We start from the raw sequence: 17,324 nt of genomic DNA on the forward strand, positions 1-17,324 counted from the left end.
CTGCATTAAACTATCATCATAGGATAGAAGCTTGTGGGGGAAGGAGTTGGATTCTAGAAGTCTCAGCTTATTATTTATTAAAACAACAATTCTAGAATCCCTGCAGTCTCTCTTTTAAATGGTCAACCAACATGTCTTCTAGGGACTGGAAGGTAGCCTGAAGCTAACAATAGATTGCTAAAAAGAGAGAGATCAAAAAAGAATCACACTTGTTCCTATTTTGCATCTGAACAAATGAGTTGGTTGCCATTCCGATGCAAAAGCAAACAGAGGAAAATAAAATAGAGCAAGGTTCTGCTGGAAAAGCCCCTGCTCCAGTGCTCTGTGAAACTGCCCTGGAATCCCCTGAGATCAGCAGGATTTTAGCTATTTCTGCCCCTTGCTCTGCTTGAAGCAATGATTTCAATCACCACTTGATAATGCAAAGAGATCAGTGCAGGGATGACAAGGCCTCCTGGAGAATTACTTTGGTTTAGCTACTTTAGCACCTCTCTTCTTTGGAGTCTATTTAAATTAAAGAATAGCACCCATCCAGGTTTGCCAGGCTATGCTTCATAGCAGGAGCTCCAGGAAAAGTATAACTTCAGCCCCCTTTGTGTATCTAGCTACCCTGGTGAGGGGACACCTGTTAGGACTGGGGAGCTAACCAGTTACTTCTTTTCTTTTTATTGAACTATAGTTGATTTACAAAGTTGTGTTTATTTCAGATGTACAGCAAAATGAATCAGTTATTTAGACACATACACATTCATATATGGCTTTCCAGGTAGCTCAGTGGTAAAGAGTCTGCCTGCAGTGCTTAAGACCCAGGTTCAATCACTGGTTCGGGAAGATCTCCTGGAGGAGGACATGGCAACCCACTCTACTTTTCTTGCCTGGAGAATCCCATGGACAGAGGAGCCTGGCAGGTGACAGTCCATAGTGTCACAAAGAGTTGGACATGACTGAAGCAACTTAGTATGCATATTTATATGCATATATGCAGATAGCATATCCAAAAGCAGAGACATTACTTGGCCGACTAAGGTCCGTCTAGTCAAGGCTATGGTTTTTCCAGGAGTCATATATGGATGTGAGAGTTGGACTGTGAAGAAAGCTGAGTGCCGAAGAATTGATGCTTTTGAACTGTGGTGTTAGAGAAGACTCTTGAGAGTCCCTTGGACTGCAAGGAGATCCAACCAGTCCATTCTGAAGGAGATCAGCCCTGGGATTTCTTTGGAAGGAATGATGCTAAAGCTGAAACTCTAGTACTTTGGGCACCTCATGCGAAGAGTTGACTCATTGGAAAAGACTTTGATGCTGGGAGGGATTGGGGGCGGGAGGAGAAGGGGACAACAGAGGATGAGATGGCTGGATGGCATCACTGACTCGATGGATGTGAGTCTGAGTGAATTGCGGGAGTTGGTGATGGACAGGGAGGCCTGGCGTGCTGCGATTCATGGGGTCGCAAAGAGTCGGACACGACTGAGCAACTGAACTGAACTGAACTGATGCAGGTTATTTACCACTGAGCTGCCAGAGAAACCCTCCATTGAGAATTTTCTGACACCCACCTCTACCATCTACCAACTGCCCCTTTGGGTGACTGGTTGAACAAGAAAGTTAAGAACTATAAAGTAAACCATTCCATTTCAGTTAATCATAACTCTTCCTAACATGTTATAGTCCTTCACAAAATGGTTTTGCATGCATTGTATTATTTGCTCATTGCAGCCACCTGTGAAGTTTTATTATCTGCCGTTGATGAATGATGACACCATTTATGTGATCATCATAACACTAAATAATACAAATGTCAGAAGGATGCCAGAACTGGTCCACAGATCTCAGCTAGAAAGTGGCAGAGTCAAGATAAAAATCCAGGGTAATCTGACTCCCAGCTTGGTGCCCTTGACAGTTCAACAAAGGAAACAATCAATTTAAGTCATGATCTAGTCCCTCTTCTGTGACTAGCTTAGAATGGAAACTTAAACAAACTCCCAAGTGAAGTCAGGGCAAAAGTTCCTCACCAATAATCTGAAAAGGGTGTAAAAATATTATTAGAAATAATATGAAAAGCAGTCTGTTCTTATCCTATTTGGAATGTTAATTGGAGGGAGAATTGATTTGTGTCACTTACGGAAAATGTTAAGAAGATATCTGTGGGTCTTCTCTGACTGCCCCTTTCTTTCCCTGATTCCAAATCACTAAGCAACTCACAAAATCAACTGTTGAAGGAGGGGTGGGGTGGGGGAAAGCTTAAAATGGGCAAGGAATTTAAGCCAAGTGATACAAAGGTAACCCATAGCAAGCATATCTTTCCTTGTTGGTAGAGCGAAATCAGTGCCAACAAGAGCACTGGATAAAGCCCTAGGTGATGTGAAGAGAGCTGTTGGCTTTGCAAGGGCAGCAGGCATAATCCTTGATTGAGTTTTTTTCCTCTCCTTTTAAATGAATGCTATGACGGAAATGCTGTTTCTGATTTTTCCTTAAGACTTTATATTTAGAGGGAAAGAAACCAGCCAAAGAAGTCAGGCCCGAGGTAACATCCTGAAATGCTGTCAAAGCATGACATCAATAGCCCTTGACCCTGGAGGAGGCAGCGAGCATTCTGCCTGGGGAGAGGGATGGATTGAAGGATGAGCGAGCTGGCAGACACAGCGAGAACACAGCCTTGATTCAAATTGTCTTCACTGTCCCATGGCCATGCAGCACCCTAGCTCCCTGTTTGGCAGACTCACAAAATGTGAAACTTCTAACTGAAAATTCACCCCAAGCATTCTCACAACCTTTTCTTACCCTAAGAAACAGTCTTTTCTACATCATGATTTTATCCTGAAGCTTGTTTTCTGTTGTTGCTGTGTTTTGTAATAACACGTTTATTGAAATACAATTCGTATACCAGAGAATTCACCGATTTAACGTGCAATTCAGAGGGCTTTAATATATTCTCAGACGTGTGCCACCATGGCTGTAATCTACTTTAGAATATTTTCATTACCCCACATGAAATCCCATGCTCATTAGCAGTCACCTGCCATTCATTCCCCAACCCTCAGCCCTGAGGCAACCACCAATCTACTTTCTGTCTCCCTGGATTTGCCTATTCTACTTTCACATAAATAGAATCATACAATGTCTGAACTTTTATGTCTGGTTTCTTTCACCTAGCTTAATGTTTACAAGCTTTATCCATGTCAAGGTGTAGGGGAGGAAAAATAATTTTCCCTCTACCATTTAGAGTTCTTGACTGAGAGCATGTCATAAAAGACAGATAAGCAAGAGAAAAATAAATAATTTTATTAACATATGTACATGAGAGATACCCAGGGAGAAATGAGTCATTCTCTGAGGTGGCTTAAATGCAATCTTAAATACTCTCTTCCTAGGGAAATGGGAAGGGGGATTTAAGCTTCTAGGGGAGAGTACATAATTATTAGAAAAAAATGAATGGGCCCTTAGAAAAAAAGATGGGAGATAAGTGATGTCCACTTCTAGTCTCCTTTCTGGTGATGAGTCAGTTTCCCTGGTTGATGAAGCATCTGTCTTTAGGCAGATAGGGTTTCAGAGAAGTGTCTCCCTGTATTGGCTATTTTTAGGTGCTCTCAGCTCAAAATGGGCTTCCCTGCTGCTTCTGCGGTAAAGAACCCACCTGCCAATGCAGGAGACGTGGGTTTGATCCCTGGTTGAGAAGATCCCCTGGAGAAAGAAATAGCAACCCACTCTAGTATCCTTGCCTGGGCAATCCCATGGACAGAGGAACCTGGTGGGCTACAGTCCATGGGTCTCAAAGAGTCTGATGCAACTTAAAGACTAAACACCAGTGACAAGCTCAAAATAGTCAATATACCACAGCAGTATGTTTTAGGGTGGCATTATTATGCTACCTTGGAGAGGGCAATGGCACCCCACTCCAGTACTCTTGCCTGGAAAATCCCATGGACGGAGGAACCTGGTGGGCTGCAATCCATGGTGTCGCTGAGGGTCGGACACAACTGAGCAACTTCACTTTCACTTTTCACTTTCATGCATTGGAGAAGGAAATGGCAACCCACTCCAGTGTTCTTGCCTGGAGAATCCCAGGGATGGGGGAGCCTGATGGGCTGCCGTCTATGGGGTTGCAGAGTCAGACACGACTGACGGGACTTAGCAGTAGCAGCAGTATTATGCTACCTGTTAGTAGCATGAATCAGAATTCTGATCCTTTTAATTGCTGAATAATATTCCACTGTGTGGATGTATCACATTTTGTTTATCCAGTCATCAGCTGACACACATTTGTTTCCAACTTTTAGCTATTGTTAATAATTCTGCAATGAACATTCATGTACAAGTCTCTGTGTGACATGTATTCTTCAGTCTCTTGAGCTCCACCTCAAAGTAGAATTGCTGGGTCATATGAACTGAACTGAACTGATAACAACTGTATTTTTAAACTTTTGAGGATCATCCAGACTTTTCCAAAACGTCTGTACCATTTTACATTCCCACCAGCAGTGTAAGAGAGTTCCAGTTCTTGTTGTTTCTCCATAACACTTAGGATTATCTGTCTTTTTGGTTAAAGCTATCTTCATGAGACTGAAGTTGTATCTCATTGTGGTTTTGATCTGTATCTTCCTAATGACAAATGATGTTAAGTATCTTCTCATGTGCTTACTGGCCACGGGCTTACCTTCTTTGGAGAACTGTTTGTTCCGATCCTTTGCCCATTTTAAGTTGATTTTTTTGTCGTTTTGAGTAACAGGAGTTTAGCCTGAAGCTTTTAACATCAGATGGACTGGAGATTCAGTTGCAGATTTGCCTTTCCTGATGACAACATTCTGTGGTCAGAGAAATGACCCGATCTTTGTCCTTCAGATGAGGCTGGTCCTGGGACTTCTTTCTTGAGTCTGAGCATGGTGGCTTCCAAGTGGGAAGTTTTCAGTTCCACGGACGTGGCCTTCCACTGATGTGGCTCAAGGCTGAGAGAGACACTGACAAGGCACAGAAGGCATTCCTATCTTCTGTGTTAGTCGAAACCCTGTCTTCCTATTCTCCAAACAAGCCTCTGTTGTATTAAAACCTAGCACCAGAGTTCTTATCTCTCTAGGAAGGAAGTCACTGTGAATGAGTATAAACTCTGCTTCCCAGAGGTTTAAGGTGTTTCCTCATCCATAACTATTCTGGGGTCTTGTGGAGACCACTATTTCCTGAGAGGAAGATACAACAACTTTACATTCTCTGTATAATCCAGAGAAGAACACTGGTGAAGGACAAAGTTAAATGTTTTTCCCATGCTTCAACCTAGGTTTCTAATTAGATCTTAAATTTACTTTGAGCCTCCCTTCCTCACAATGCTACCTGTGTGTGCACACCAAGTCGCTTCAGTCGCGCGTGACTGTGCGACCCTGTGGACTGTAGCCTGCCAGGCAAAAATACTAAGTAGGTTGCTTTGCCCTCCTCCAGGGGATTTTCCCAACCCAGGGACTGAACCCTTTCTCTTACATCTCCTGTACTGACAGGTTCTTTACCATTAGCGCCGCTTGGGAAGCCCCACAGTGCTACCTTTTCCTTATTAATATATTCTTTTAAGCATCAGGACACACGTGCCGATTCTTCATTAGTCAGCTGCCAGCCCCAGTTACATTATCAGAATCCCCTGAAAACTCTTAAAAACTGTATTCATGCTGAGACCCCTGAACTGGAGAGTCTCGTCATCTCACTGATCTGGAGTGGGCCCAGCCTAAGCATTTAGATTTTCAGTTCGAATATGCAGACAGTTTCAAAACACAAGCCCAACTATCACTAGCCTCTTCATTTATTATGAGACTTAAGAACACTTTTTCCTGTCTAGATCAGTGCTTCTCAAACTTTTACTTGCATTGGTGTCCTCGGGGGGTCTTGATAAAATGCAGACCTGATTTGGTGGATCTGGGGCAGGCTCCAAGACTCTGCATTTCTAACAAGCCCCTCGGTGAAGCCAAGGCTGTTGGTTGGCTGCTCATATTCCTCAGAGCTGGGAAGCCCCTATGTGTTTGTGGCATTTTTCAATTAATCCTGATAGGATCTTTATCACCTCAAGGATTTAACTTTTTAATACACCATCATCCAATATAATATGTACTGCTTTCCTTTTAAAAATAGAATTAAAAATCTATTGCTGCTCATCTAGGCAGTCTTTGTTAACATAAAGATTAAACAATAAACTTCTGTATTAATTCAAGGTAATAATTTAGATCTTTTAAGGTGGTCATAGAAATACTGCACAGCTCAATGAACAAGGACCTTGTAGGTCATGTACCTGAAAGATACTTGTCTATGGATCCGGTCACAGGAGCCTCACTTTGTGACTTTGGAAGTTTCTTTACTTCTCAGTTATTGTTTCCTCTGTGAATTGTTAAATGGTAGAAGTTACTTCCAGGCCTGCTAGAAAGATGGGTGAACTAATGCAAAATGCCCTTCAGTTTGTTGACCTCTGATTTAAAGAGAGGTTAAATCTTTAAGAAAAACTTTTCTAAAGAGAGATTGCAGCACCTATATACGTGGAATCCTCAGTAAAATCTTTCTATTTTATTAGGATTTAGAAAGATTCTCTTCTTTTTCATCCTCCAACTCCTCTTTTCTCACTTCTCTCAACTTCAAGAGTAGTCTTAGGGAGAAGAAAGCACAGAAGGACAAATTGAAGCTGAAATTTGAAAAGAGGCTGATTCAAATTTGGCTTAATAATGAGATATTAGTATACTGAAGAGATTTCATTTTATGACTCTTGCTAATAACACCATCTCTTTCTCTTCTTTCTCATAGTTTGCCTGAGGCACCCCCTGATATAAGAACTCCTGACTAGGATGCTTGAAGGAATTTGGGTCCTATGAAACCCATCAGATAAGAGAAAGACTGAGAAATAAAACATAGATGTGGCTTTGGTATCATCAAAGGAAAGGCAAAAATCAAAGGAAGGACCTGTATTTTTCCACTAAATAATTTGATCTTTCTTAACCAAATGCTTTTTTTTTTTTTTCCTAGAAATGGAACCAAAATGTATCTCCATAAATATTTTGGCCATCCTGAGAAATTATTTAATGTTTTAATGATATCATAAGATTTGTAACTGTGTTGCTAGTTTCCAGGAGACATAATTTTTATAGTATACTCTTCAACTTTAGAGTGGTGTAAAAAAATCAAGTGAGAAATTCTCCTTACCTTCATCATGATTATGGTGATTGAAAATTACATGACACAATTTTTCTGTTTGTTCCTTATCAGTGTAAAATTAGTGCAGGTGTTGTTGTTGGGAGAAAGGCTGGATCTCCCCAACTATTTCAGTTTTGTTTTGGTTAACTTGCTGATTTAAAGAAATAATAAAACTAGTATAATGATATATATATAAGTGAATCACTTTGGTGTACACTTGAAACTAATATAACACTGTAGATTAACTATACTTCAAAAAAAGAAAGAATAGCAGTTATCTGACCGCTTCCCATTGATAAATAGAACCAAAGTATAGCCAACATGAATCTATGTGCTCAGAGAGAGAGAGTCTCGTTGCAGTGCAAAAGCCCTATGAATATGGGATTGGTGTGGCAATGGGGGCAAAGTGAAGGACCACTAAGATCATTCAGTCCTTGAGATTTAATTTCCACTGCAGAACTGTGAGGAGCAGAGAGAGATGTGCTTCTGCTGATTATCAAGCTAAAAGTGAAACTGGGGTTTTCACCAAACCAACCGCATCTTATTTACTTCGCCCATGATGAAAGAAGGGGCCATAGTCTTTCATTAGGTTCTGGAAAGTGAGCCAAAGACATGCCAAGGATATGATCCTTTAAAATTTACGTAGGTTAGTTGCACCTCTCTGCCTTTGTTAAGGGGCTTCCCATGTGGCGCTAGTGATAAAGAACCTGCCTGCCAATGCAGGAGACACAAGAGATTTAGGTTCCATCCCTGGGTTGGGAAGGTTCTCTGGAGGAGGGCACAGCAACCCACTCTAGTATTCTTGCCTAGGGAATCCCATGAACAGAGGAGCCTGGGGAGCTGCAGTCCATAAGGTTGCACAGAGTCAGAAATGACTGAAGTGACTTAGCACGCATGCACCTTTGCTAGGGGGAGAAACAGTTTTGTTCTAAAGCAAAAGATGAGCATTACCAATCTCTTCTGATTTTTGCCTCTCTTGATTCAGAGGACTAATTCATATTGATTTCTTTATCTTGCCTCTTTAAATTGACTGAATTTTCCTTTAATAATCAAGTTTCCTATTAATAGCTATACTGAGCAAAAGGAGTAAAATCAATATGTGATTTAATGACTCCTCCTGTCAGGGGCACTATTGATTGTATTACTAATGATTTTGAAATGACATACCATTATGCAAATCCCATCTATTTTAGGTGCCTTTGCCAGGCACCTGCAGAAGTACTGTTTTCTTTTCGTTTATAGTTGATCTTCCAGTGTCACAGTTATCAAGTACTAAAACGTTTTCTAAGGATTATAATCCCAGTGACTAGAGATACTCTATTGATCAATTTTAAGTGTTTATTATATAAATGGGTGGGGTGAGACCCTATGTTTTTCACATTGATCAGCTACTCAGAATGTAGAAAATAAACCTATCACAGCAATAGCAGATTAAATTCACCAAGGATCAGAAACACTGTTACTTGTTTTTTTTCTGTTTATTTATGAATAAGTGGTCATGTTGCCCTTCGGGAATGAAACTGGGAGCCCCTTCTAAACAAATGCTTGCCCTAATAGAAAGACCACTCCAAGCACCTCCACTATGCTTTATTCTATAATAATGCATGAGATCTGGGATGGGTTGGGAATACAGGATGGAAAAAGACAAGTCAAATGTTTTTATGTAATATAAGCAAGAGCATTGCAACATACACTCTACCGTGAAGTATCTTGATTAGAGGCCATTAGGTCCAAAAGACAGTAGCAGGACCCTTCTAATGCCCACCAGCATTTTCCCGCACACCATCATATGATGCTGAAGGCTTTAGCAGCTACGTACAAGTATAGTTTATGATTATAAGGCAGTAAGGTGGAAATTAATACCTAAAATGCATAATTTGGATGACAAATAAGGTAGATGTTTGGCAGTTTTTTGAAGAATAAATTTGATCTCACTTACCAAATTCATTCTAAAATGAAAAACACATGTATCATCAATTCCTTTATCTTCTTGTGCTTTCTCTAATATTTTGTATGTTTTTGGATACTGAGGAATGTTCAGATACCCTGATATAGTCAGAGCAGGCTGGTTATAGACATAAAGTAAATTGGTGAATTTCAGAACATAGTTTTGGAAGTTAGGAATTGTTCACTATATATATATATGTGTGTATATATATATATGTATATATATATAAATACATGGCTGGACTTTTGTTAGACTGTTGGTAGTTTTACAAATATCTAACCGCTCTTTAAAAATGATATTGCTTTAGTCATTGACAGGTGCTCAGCTAGCCTTACTATTTCAGTCTTTGAAGACAAAGCTGAGATAGAAAGACACTATCATGTGTTCCAATTCCTTAGCAGTGAGCCACTGGGATGTGAGTGTTATGGGGGATGTTCTTTAGGTGAGGAGCAGGGAGGAGGTTATGAGGCTCTTTAGAACCAGAAGCAGTCATTTGTTCTCACTTAGCATTAGAGGCTGGGAAATTCAGAGAATTAAAAGCAACTTCTACGTTTATTCTCCTTCATATGAGAAAAGAAGGCTGGTGCTCTTTGGCATGTGTAGGTCTAAATGAAACTTGAGAGCTTTGATCAATAATCAAAAAAAGAATAAAAGAGAGACCTTTATAGAAAACCTGGAAAATTCCACCAAAACTAAATAATGTGCATGACATTAAAACTGTGTGTCTTTGAAAACTCATCATTTTTAAACCTTTAGTCAGAAATATTCTTGGCCAGTGTTACTGAATAAAAGATATTTTCAAGAACAAACGCGTGTTTTGGGGCTCTGAGTAAGTTGTAATACATGAAGTGATTAAACCCTTATTAATTGGAAGGTAACACTAGATTCCTCTTCAGAGTCATCAAGGCTTAGGGGAGGCTGAGATTTGCAGATTTGCATTTGTCATGCCTGCCTGTCAATCACAACCATAAGACAAGGCAAAAAGTGCTAAAGGATCGATTGCAGGAAGAATTCTTATTGAAATGTCTTGACATATCCATGGAGTTTGCAAGGAGGATAAAGAGCGTACTTTGTCTAAGCTGAAACTCAACTTTGGGAGGGAAGAAAATAAAACATCCCTCTTCACCCCCACTTTAAGAGGCCTTCATCTTTAGAGAGACAAAACACAACCTCCCCTTGTGATCTAGGTGGAAAATCTGACTCACTTGAAAATGAGTTTCACTCTAGGACATTGGGTGGGGTAAGATATTTTATTTTGTGATCCTTATATATATATATATATATATATATAATTAAAATTTTATGATAAAAATGTCATGTTTGGAAATAAAGCAAAATGAAAGCCTTACAAAATGATCCTCACAAAAATGATCCTCATACCTATTATGAACAGAGGTAGCCTCTGTTCATATTTTGATGCGGTTTACTTGTTTGTATCACAGGAGTGAATTCCAGAGCATAGCTCAGACAGTCCTATGGTTAAGGTATTTACTTATATTTTTCTTTTCTTATTATTGTGATCTGTGTTTTTCTGCTTCCCACAATGACGATGAACCCAGCAGTATGAGAGCTGTGTTTTGACTGAAATAATTCTGTGGCCCTGGGCAGGGGCGCTGTGCATTGGGTGATCTCTCTGGTCTCTCAGACCCAGCCCACACCCTTTCTGGAAGGACAGTCTCACAGTCCAGAAGTTTCTCAGCTGGCGTTTGTCTGGAAGTGCCGCTCGTTAACCTTGCTTTCCCTCTTCTCTGTGTTCCTTCTCTTCTCTTTCCTCTTCCCCTTGTTCGTCAATTTCTATTCTTCTCTGTTTCAGCAAAACAATATCAGTCAAGGTAATTGATGATGAGGAGTATGAGAAAAACAAGACCTTCTTCCTTGAGATTGGAGAGCCCCGCCTGGTGGAGATGAGTGAGAAGAAAGGTGGGGGAGCTGCTCCAGGGCTGAGCCCAACAGCTTCTGCTGGCCTGTGCCACCCCTGGATGCCTGCACTCTTCAGAACGTGACTTACGAGGCACACATCCCTCCACCTATGTAACAGGGCATAGATCTCCTTGGGGCCACAGTAGGGCTGGCCTGGAGCCCCATCAACCAGTTTGGGCCACTCTGCACATTGCAGTCTGAGCATCAGCAGTGCAGCCAAGCTTCCATTGCTGGAAATGTTGGTGCTGATGCTGGCTACACCCCCATAAAGCCAACTGTCTGATTTCTTAATTTGGGGTACCTCCTGACTGCTAAATTGAAGCAGAAGAATTTGTATCAGTGATGGATTGGCAGAGAAGATTGGCGGGGGCCAGCTGAGAGTCCCTGGATGCCCTTTTACATACTCCGGGAGGTCCATGTGTGGCCAGTTCTCCTTCCATAACATCACAGTAACATGCTGCTTGGTGAACACCTAGCATGAGCGTGTGACTCCAACCATTTGTTTTGCCTTTGTCTTGTGTTCCCACAGGAAGATCATTACCATTAGAATATTTGACCGTGAGGAATATGAGAAAGAGTGCAGTTTCTCCCTTGTGCTTGAGGAACCAAAATGGATAAGAAGAGGAATGAAAGGTGTGAGAGTATACAAAGACATACCAGCGAGAAATTGTACTCTTCTCTCCGTGTCCCCTACTCTCACACTTAACTCTCTCCTCTTCCTCGCTTCCAAGTACTATACTTCCTCTCCTTTGAAGCTTTAGCAATTTCATTTCCCTTCCCTATTTCACAGTGCACCAAGAAATGCCCCTTTTCTTCAGGAAATGCCAATTCACCTTAATTGATACCAGATTTCAGAAATAATGGAAGACAGTTTCGTAATTCAGAAAGGATGACATAAAAGAATAATTTCTGGGTTTAGTTTTTCACTGCCCAGGAATCATTCAAAAATTTGGGTCCAGCTATTAAGCATCCCCTAATATGTTAGCGATGGACACTACTGTATACATATTAGCCATGGTAGTTGCATCTCATGGTAAATAATAGGAAATTTCAGAATTCAATAATTAGTCTTCCTTAGAGAAGCCAGTTTAAAAAAAAAAACAGTAAGAACAAAGATCTTTAAAGAGTAGTATTCATTTTTGCATAGTATTATTCATATCATCAGATATGAAATTTGAAAGGTATAAAACCTATAGGCATGTGAATTTTCTTTAGTAAACAGGACATGATGATAGTTGGTTAAGAACTTAACCCTTAATTAAGGCTGATTCTGCCTTATGCTTCAAACTCTCTCAATTCTTACTGAACTGACAGATTTCTAACCAAGAAATTTTTTCTAAAAATAAAAGACAGCATGAAATTAAATTTTTTTATTTTTTTTAATTTTTATAAATTTTAATAAATTTTTTTATAAAGCTGAATTTTATATCAGCTTTAAAAATAGGGTTTTTTTTTAAATTTTGAATTATTCTAAAGGCTTCCCATAATTACCCTCTAATAGTGGCCATTTTAAAAGGAATGGTAAATTTAATGGTATCTATAAAATGAACATAGTACATATTGATTGCATTCAAACAATTGATGAGAACAATTTAAATGACCACTTTGCAAGAAATATATATTTTTACATGTAAAGGAAAAATCAAATACAAAAGACTAATTCCTATATAGACCCAACATTTGGGGGAATTTAACTAATCTTGCTTTTATTAGAACACACTGGCCTCTGAGTCCATCAGAAAAACAAAGTTGTCCTGACTTAATCAGGACAAGTTCAAAAAGGTAACAGGAGCCTTTGGAATGATGGAGGAGGAGCACTGGGGACCCATTTTAATGCAGCTTATTTAATATGCTCCATAGCAGGTGAAAGAAAAAGACACTTTAGAAAATTGTGCTGATTTCTTACAAAGATGGGATCAAAAATGCCTCGTTAACATACAGGAAAAAGCACTTACTTCTAATTGTATTCCTCCAAAGGATTGCCTTTTATCTCAAAGAAGAGCATCTTGGATACACAGCTCTTTCGATTGTCATTTTAGTAAAATATGCCTTCATATAAAAGCAAATTAAAATTCCTTGATAGTACTATCTGCTTTCGACACCCACCAAGTAGATCTGTGTCATCATAAGTAAAATGACTGACTTGTTTTTGAAAGTTTCCTCTAATGCCACTACCATCAGAAAACTGGTCCTAAAGAAGTAATTGTAACATTCTCATCTGGAAGTAATTTGTTTGATACATTCAGGCAATAGATTTCACCAAAATAAAGTGCTACAGTTACAGTCTGAGTTTAAAGCACATAGCCTGAAAGACAAAATATGTATGTCCTCTCCCCCCACCACAAGCCTTCCCTGGCTGACTTGTCAGTTTCCGTGAAATTATGTGTCCACAAGAAGCGATGTGGCTGTCCGATTAGAATGCGCAGAAGTCATAGAGAAGGACACCCAAATAAGCACTAATTCCTGGGACTCAAGTTTTGAGGATTTAAAAAAACCTAAGCATTCCCTGATGACCAAAATATCATGCATATAGAGCCTCCAGTGAGAGATCTTCACCTTGGGTCAAAATCTCCTTATCAGGAGGGATGGCCGAAATGAAATGTCGTAAGATGTTTTCTCCATTTTCATTGAAAGGTACATGAAAAGTACAATCCCTGAGATCCTGGATGATTTCAGACTTTTGTCTATTGAACTCACTAACTCCCAGGCAATATTTCATGAGGAAGACTCACTCAAAGATTTAAGATTAACTTCATAACGTATTTCTGCTATATTTGGCAAACTAGATATATACACTGTGTGTAAACATAGAGTGGACATGTTTTCTTAAATGTCAAGAAATGACATATAAAGTGAATTGTTTATATATACAATCACTCACACCCATTTGCAGAAATTAGGGATTTTTTTGGGAAATACTCCCAATGCCGCATTTACTTGGCTTGCACCATTTAGTAGCAGCTCCCGACCACTATAATCAGATCTGCCTGGATTTCTTTCTGCTGATATTCCTCTTACTTTCATTATTCATCTGCTCTCTTATTCTGTGTTTGTCTTTGTCTGTTTCCTTCACAGCCCTGTTATTGAATGAGCTTGGTAAGCATTTCATTTCTTGCATTTCCTTTCCATTTTTCTAGGTTATTTTCCTTTTCTATCAGGTACCATAGTAGCTTTCTGACTTATCTTTTATTTCTATTGATTTATTAACAAGATTGTTGTTTAGAGCGATTGGCCTCATAATTTTGTGGAAGTCAGATAGTTTGCATTCCACTTTGAGTTTAGTATTACCTTTTTCAAAAAAATCAGTGATTTTTTTAGGCATGCACAAGAATTAAATTTGTGCACTGAACATCATAACCGTAAAAGAATGATTAATGGTTAAGTCATGAATTGATGCTTCCATACCTTTCTTAATTATAAATACAATTTGGCAAGTTTTTGTACCTTGGATGGGTTGTCAGGTGGTCTGGTGTCACTGGTATTTGTTATTTAGAGTGTAAATGAAACAAATGGTAACATTTATTTATTTTCTTTCTTTTTTAGGTGGCTTCACAATAACAGGTATGAATTTTTTAAGTCTAATGAACCAAATTTTATTTTTTACTATCTGTTCTCACCATGTGTTATTTACATTTTAAAAAATTATTTCCCATTTTTATTTCCTTTTAATGAAGGGAAATACCTGTATGGTAAGACAATTTTTTAAAACGTTCTTCATTTTATCCCAGTTACCCTTAAATATCGAATAAGAACCGTGTCTTACTTATCCTGAATTAACCTTTAGCTGTGGCACACGGTGTGCTGTTGCTGATTCTACACATTTAATGTTTTACACATTAACAATGGGTGTGTTGTGTTTATTTATGAGCAAATTGGTATGGAGAACCTGTAATTGGTCGTGTTTTGACACTGATCAATTTACAGATATACACATAGTGTTGATGATGTGAGGGAACTCTGCTAGATGCTCCAGAGAGTACCAGAATAAATACAATGACTGCTAGTCTCAAGGAAGCAGAGGAGTTGACATCCAAGCCAACTCCCTGGCCCAAGCTCAGGATTCTAATCATAGATAATGTCCTATTGGGAGAAGACAAAGCAGGGCTTCGCTCTGCCCACCACACCCTTCTGAGAAGTTTTAGCATTCTTAACATGGTAACGAGTAATATGTCTGCCACTTGAAGTGGACGACAAAGTGTTCTGTAAAAACTCCATATTCTAGTTAAAACATTTTAAACGCTTAAATTCAGAATGGTACCCAGCCACTGTTGATTGCATTTTTAAGCACAACTTTAAAGCTATTTCCTGATTTATAGAAGGGCAATATTTCCTTACCGCATCCTCTCTTTTGACCTTAAATATTTTTGCACACTTTCAAAATCATCCATGTAGATTTAGAGAGGGAAGTAAATATCCTTCTAGTTTGTCTGAAGCTGCAGGTTGAAGATGTCTCTAAAGGCTATCCCAGTGGTTGTGGCATTTTCCAATACAATTATGTAGATATCAATAATCTAATTATTTTTTTCTGAAACAAGATAGTTAAACAAATATATTTAGAAAAGAAACATTCTCAAAAATTCTATTTGAAAATGTTATGGTGGGGGTTGGGGTTAACTTAAACCACCATCAGTGTAAACTCATGATTAGGAAGTTTCAACATGATTCTGTCAAAGTGGAACTTTCTGAATGCATCCAATTTCACATGGACTATTGCTCTCCACTGCTTTCTCTCCAGACACAGAGTTTAATGACAAAATAATTCACAGGCTCTTGGAGACATAGAATTTGAAAAGGATAGAAATGTTCAGCAGGGCAGGTGCTCATAGAGAATTTCTTAAACCTGATTCACCTGACTTTCTCCTAGGTCAAGTCTTCCCGGTTCTGCACTGCCAATGATGCTAGTTTTGAATCTGAAAGCAGGAATGTACATTTACTTTGAAAACTTTAATCTTTTCTTTTTCATCTTATCATTTACTGAAGTCTTTTTGGAAATATTCTGATTCAATCACCCAATAAGTAATTGATCCTTGTGTGCATTGAGGAAGGTAGGAATAGTAGTATCTACTGCTTGGCCCTGAGACCTTCACACAGTCTTTAGGGTAGATAGAATCTCTTGTTAAAATGTATCGATGTGTTTGGATATCTTCCTGTTTTATCATTGACTTTGTCAAGATTTTACTTTTAGGGGCTTTCTTATGTATCACTTGAAGCATCTTTCTTCTTAGTAAGTAATTAATGGTATCTAATTTTCTTTTCACGGAAATTGTTCATATCAAGTTCTAGAATACCTGACTAATAATATCTAACATTTTCTGTCTTGGATACATTATGCATCCAAGAGGACAGAATCATGTCTTTCAACGGTTTCCTACTTTTTCATATAGTTCATTAAGCTATTTCTTATGGTTCAGATTTTAATCTCCAATAGCAGTTTTTCTGGTGTTACCACCTCTTCCCAAAACTTGCAATGATGCAGTTAAAATGAGAGAATTTGCAGACCCTCTGAGGATCTCTACATCGGTTTGTTCCTCTCACTTTACATGACCCTTCTTCTCTTGAACCAAGAATATCTGGGATCCACTCTCTATAGATACCTCTGGGGAAAGTTCTAAAATGTAGGTCTCAGTTCAGTTCAGTTGCTCAGTCGTGTCCAACTCTTTGTGACCCCATGAATTGCAGCACTCCAGGCCTCCCTGTCCATCAACAACTCCCGGAGTTCACTCAGACTCATGTCCATTGAGTCAGTGATGCCATCCAGCCATCTCATTCTCTGTCGTGCCCTTCTCCTCCTGCCCCCAACCCCTTGCAGCATCAGAATCTTTTCCAGTGAGTCAACTCTTCACATGAGGTAGCCAAAGTACTGGAGTTTCAGCTTCAGTATCATTCCTTCCAAAGAGATCCCAGGGCTGATCTCCTTCAGAATGGACTGGTTGGATCTCCTTGCAGTCCAAGGGATTCTCACGAGTCTTCTCTAACACCACAGTTCAAAAGCATCAATTCTTCAGTGCTCAGCCTTCCTCACAGTCCAACTCTCACATCCATACATGACCACTGGAAAAACCATAGCCTTGACTAGACAGACCTTTGTTGGCAAAGTAATGTCTCTGCTTTTGAATATGCTATCTAGGTTGGTCATAACTTTTCTTCCAAGGAGTAAGCGTCCTTTAATTCCATGGCTGCAGTCACCATCTGCTGTGATTTTGGAGCCCCCCAAAATAAAGTCTGATACTGTTTCCACTGTTTCCGCATCTATTTCCCATGAATTGATGGGACCAGATGCCATGATCTTCATTTTCTGAATGTTGAG

General features: G+C 39.3%; 1 protein-coding gene across 5 annotated transcripts in view; it reads left to right on the forward strand.

Annotated features, from left to right (window-relative positions):
* SLC8A1 (solute carrier family 8 member A1) overlaps positions 1 to 17,324 on the forward strand; it is a 379,296-nt gene that overhangs the window by 276,792 nt on the left and 85,180 nt on the right. For 4 of the 5 annotated variants that reach the window (XM_069583489.1, XM_069583492.1, XM_069583493.1 and 1 more), the window contains 2 exons: positions 11,547 to 11,650; positions 14,561 to 14,578. In XM_069583489.1, coding sequence (XP_069439590.1) covers positions 11,547 to 11,650; positions 14,561 to 14,578 — 122 coding nt within the window. Of the gene's footprint in view, positions 1 to 10,910; positions 11,018 to 11,546; positions 11,651 to 14,560; positions 14,579 to 17,324 lie in introns of all 5 variants that reach the window. The other variant, XM_069583494.1, reaches the window with a different exon arrangement.

The sequence above is a fragment of the Ovis canadensis genome, chromosome 3 (assembly GCF_042477335.2).
Source record: "Ovis canadensis isolate MfBH-ARS-UI-01 breed Bighorn chromosome 3, ARS-UI_OviCan_v2, whole genome shotgun sequence".
NCBI lineage: Eukaryota > Metazoa > Chordata > Mammalia > Artiodactyla > Bovidae > Ovis > Ovis canadensis.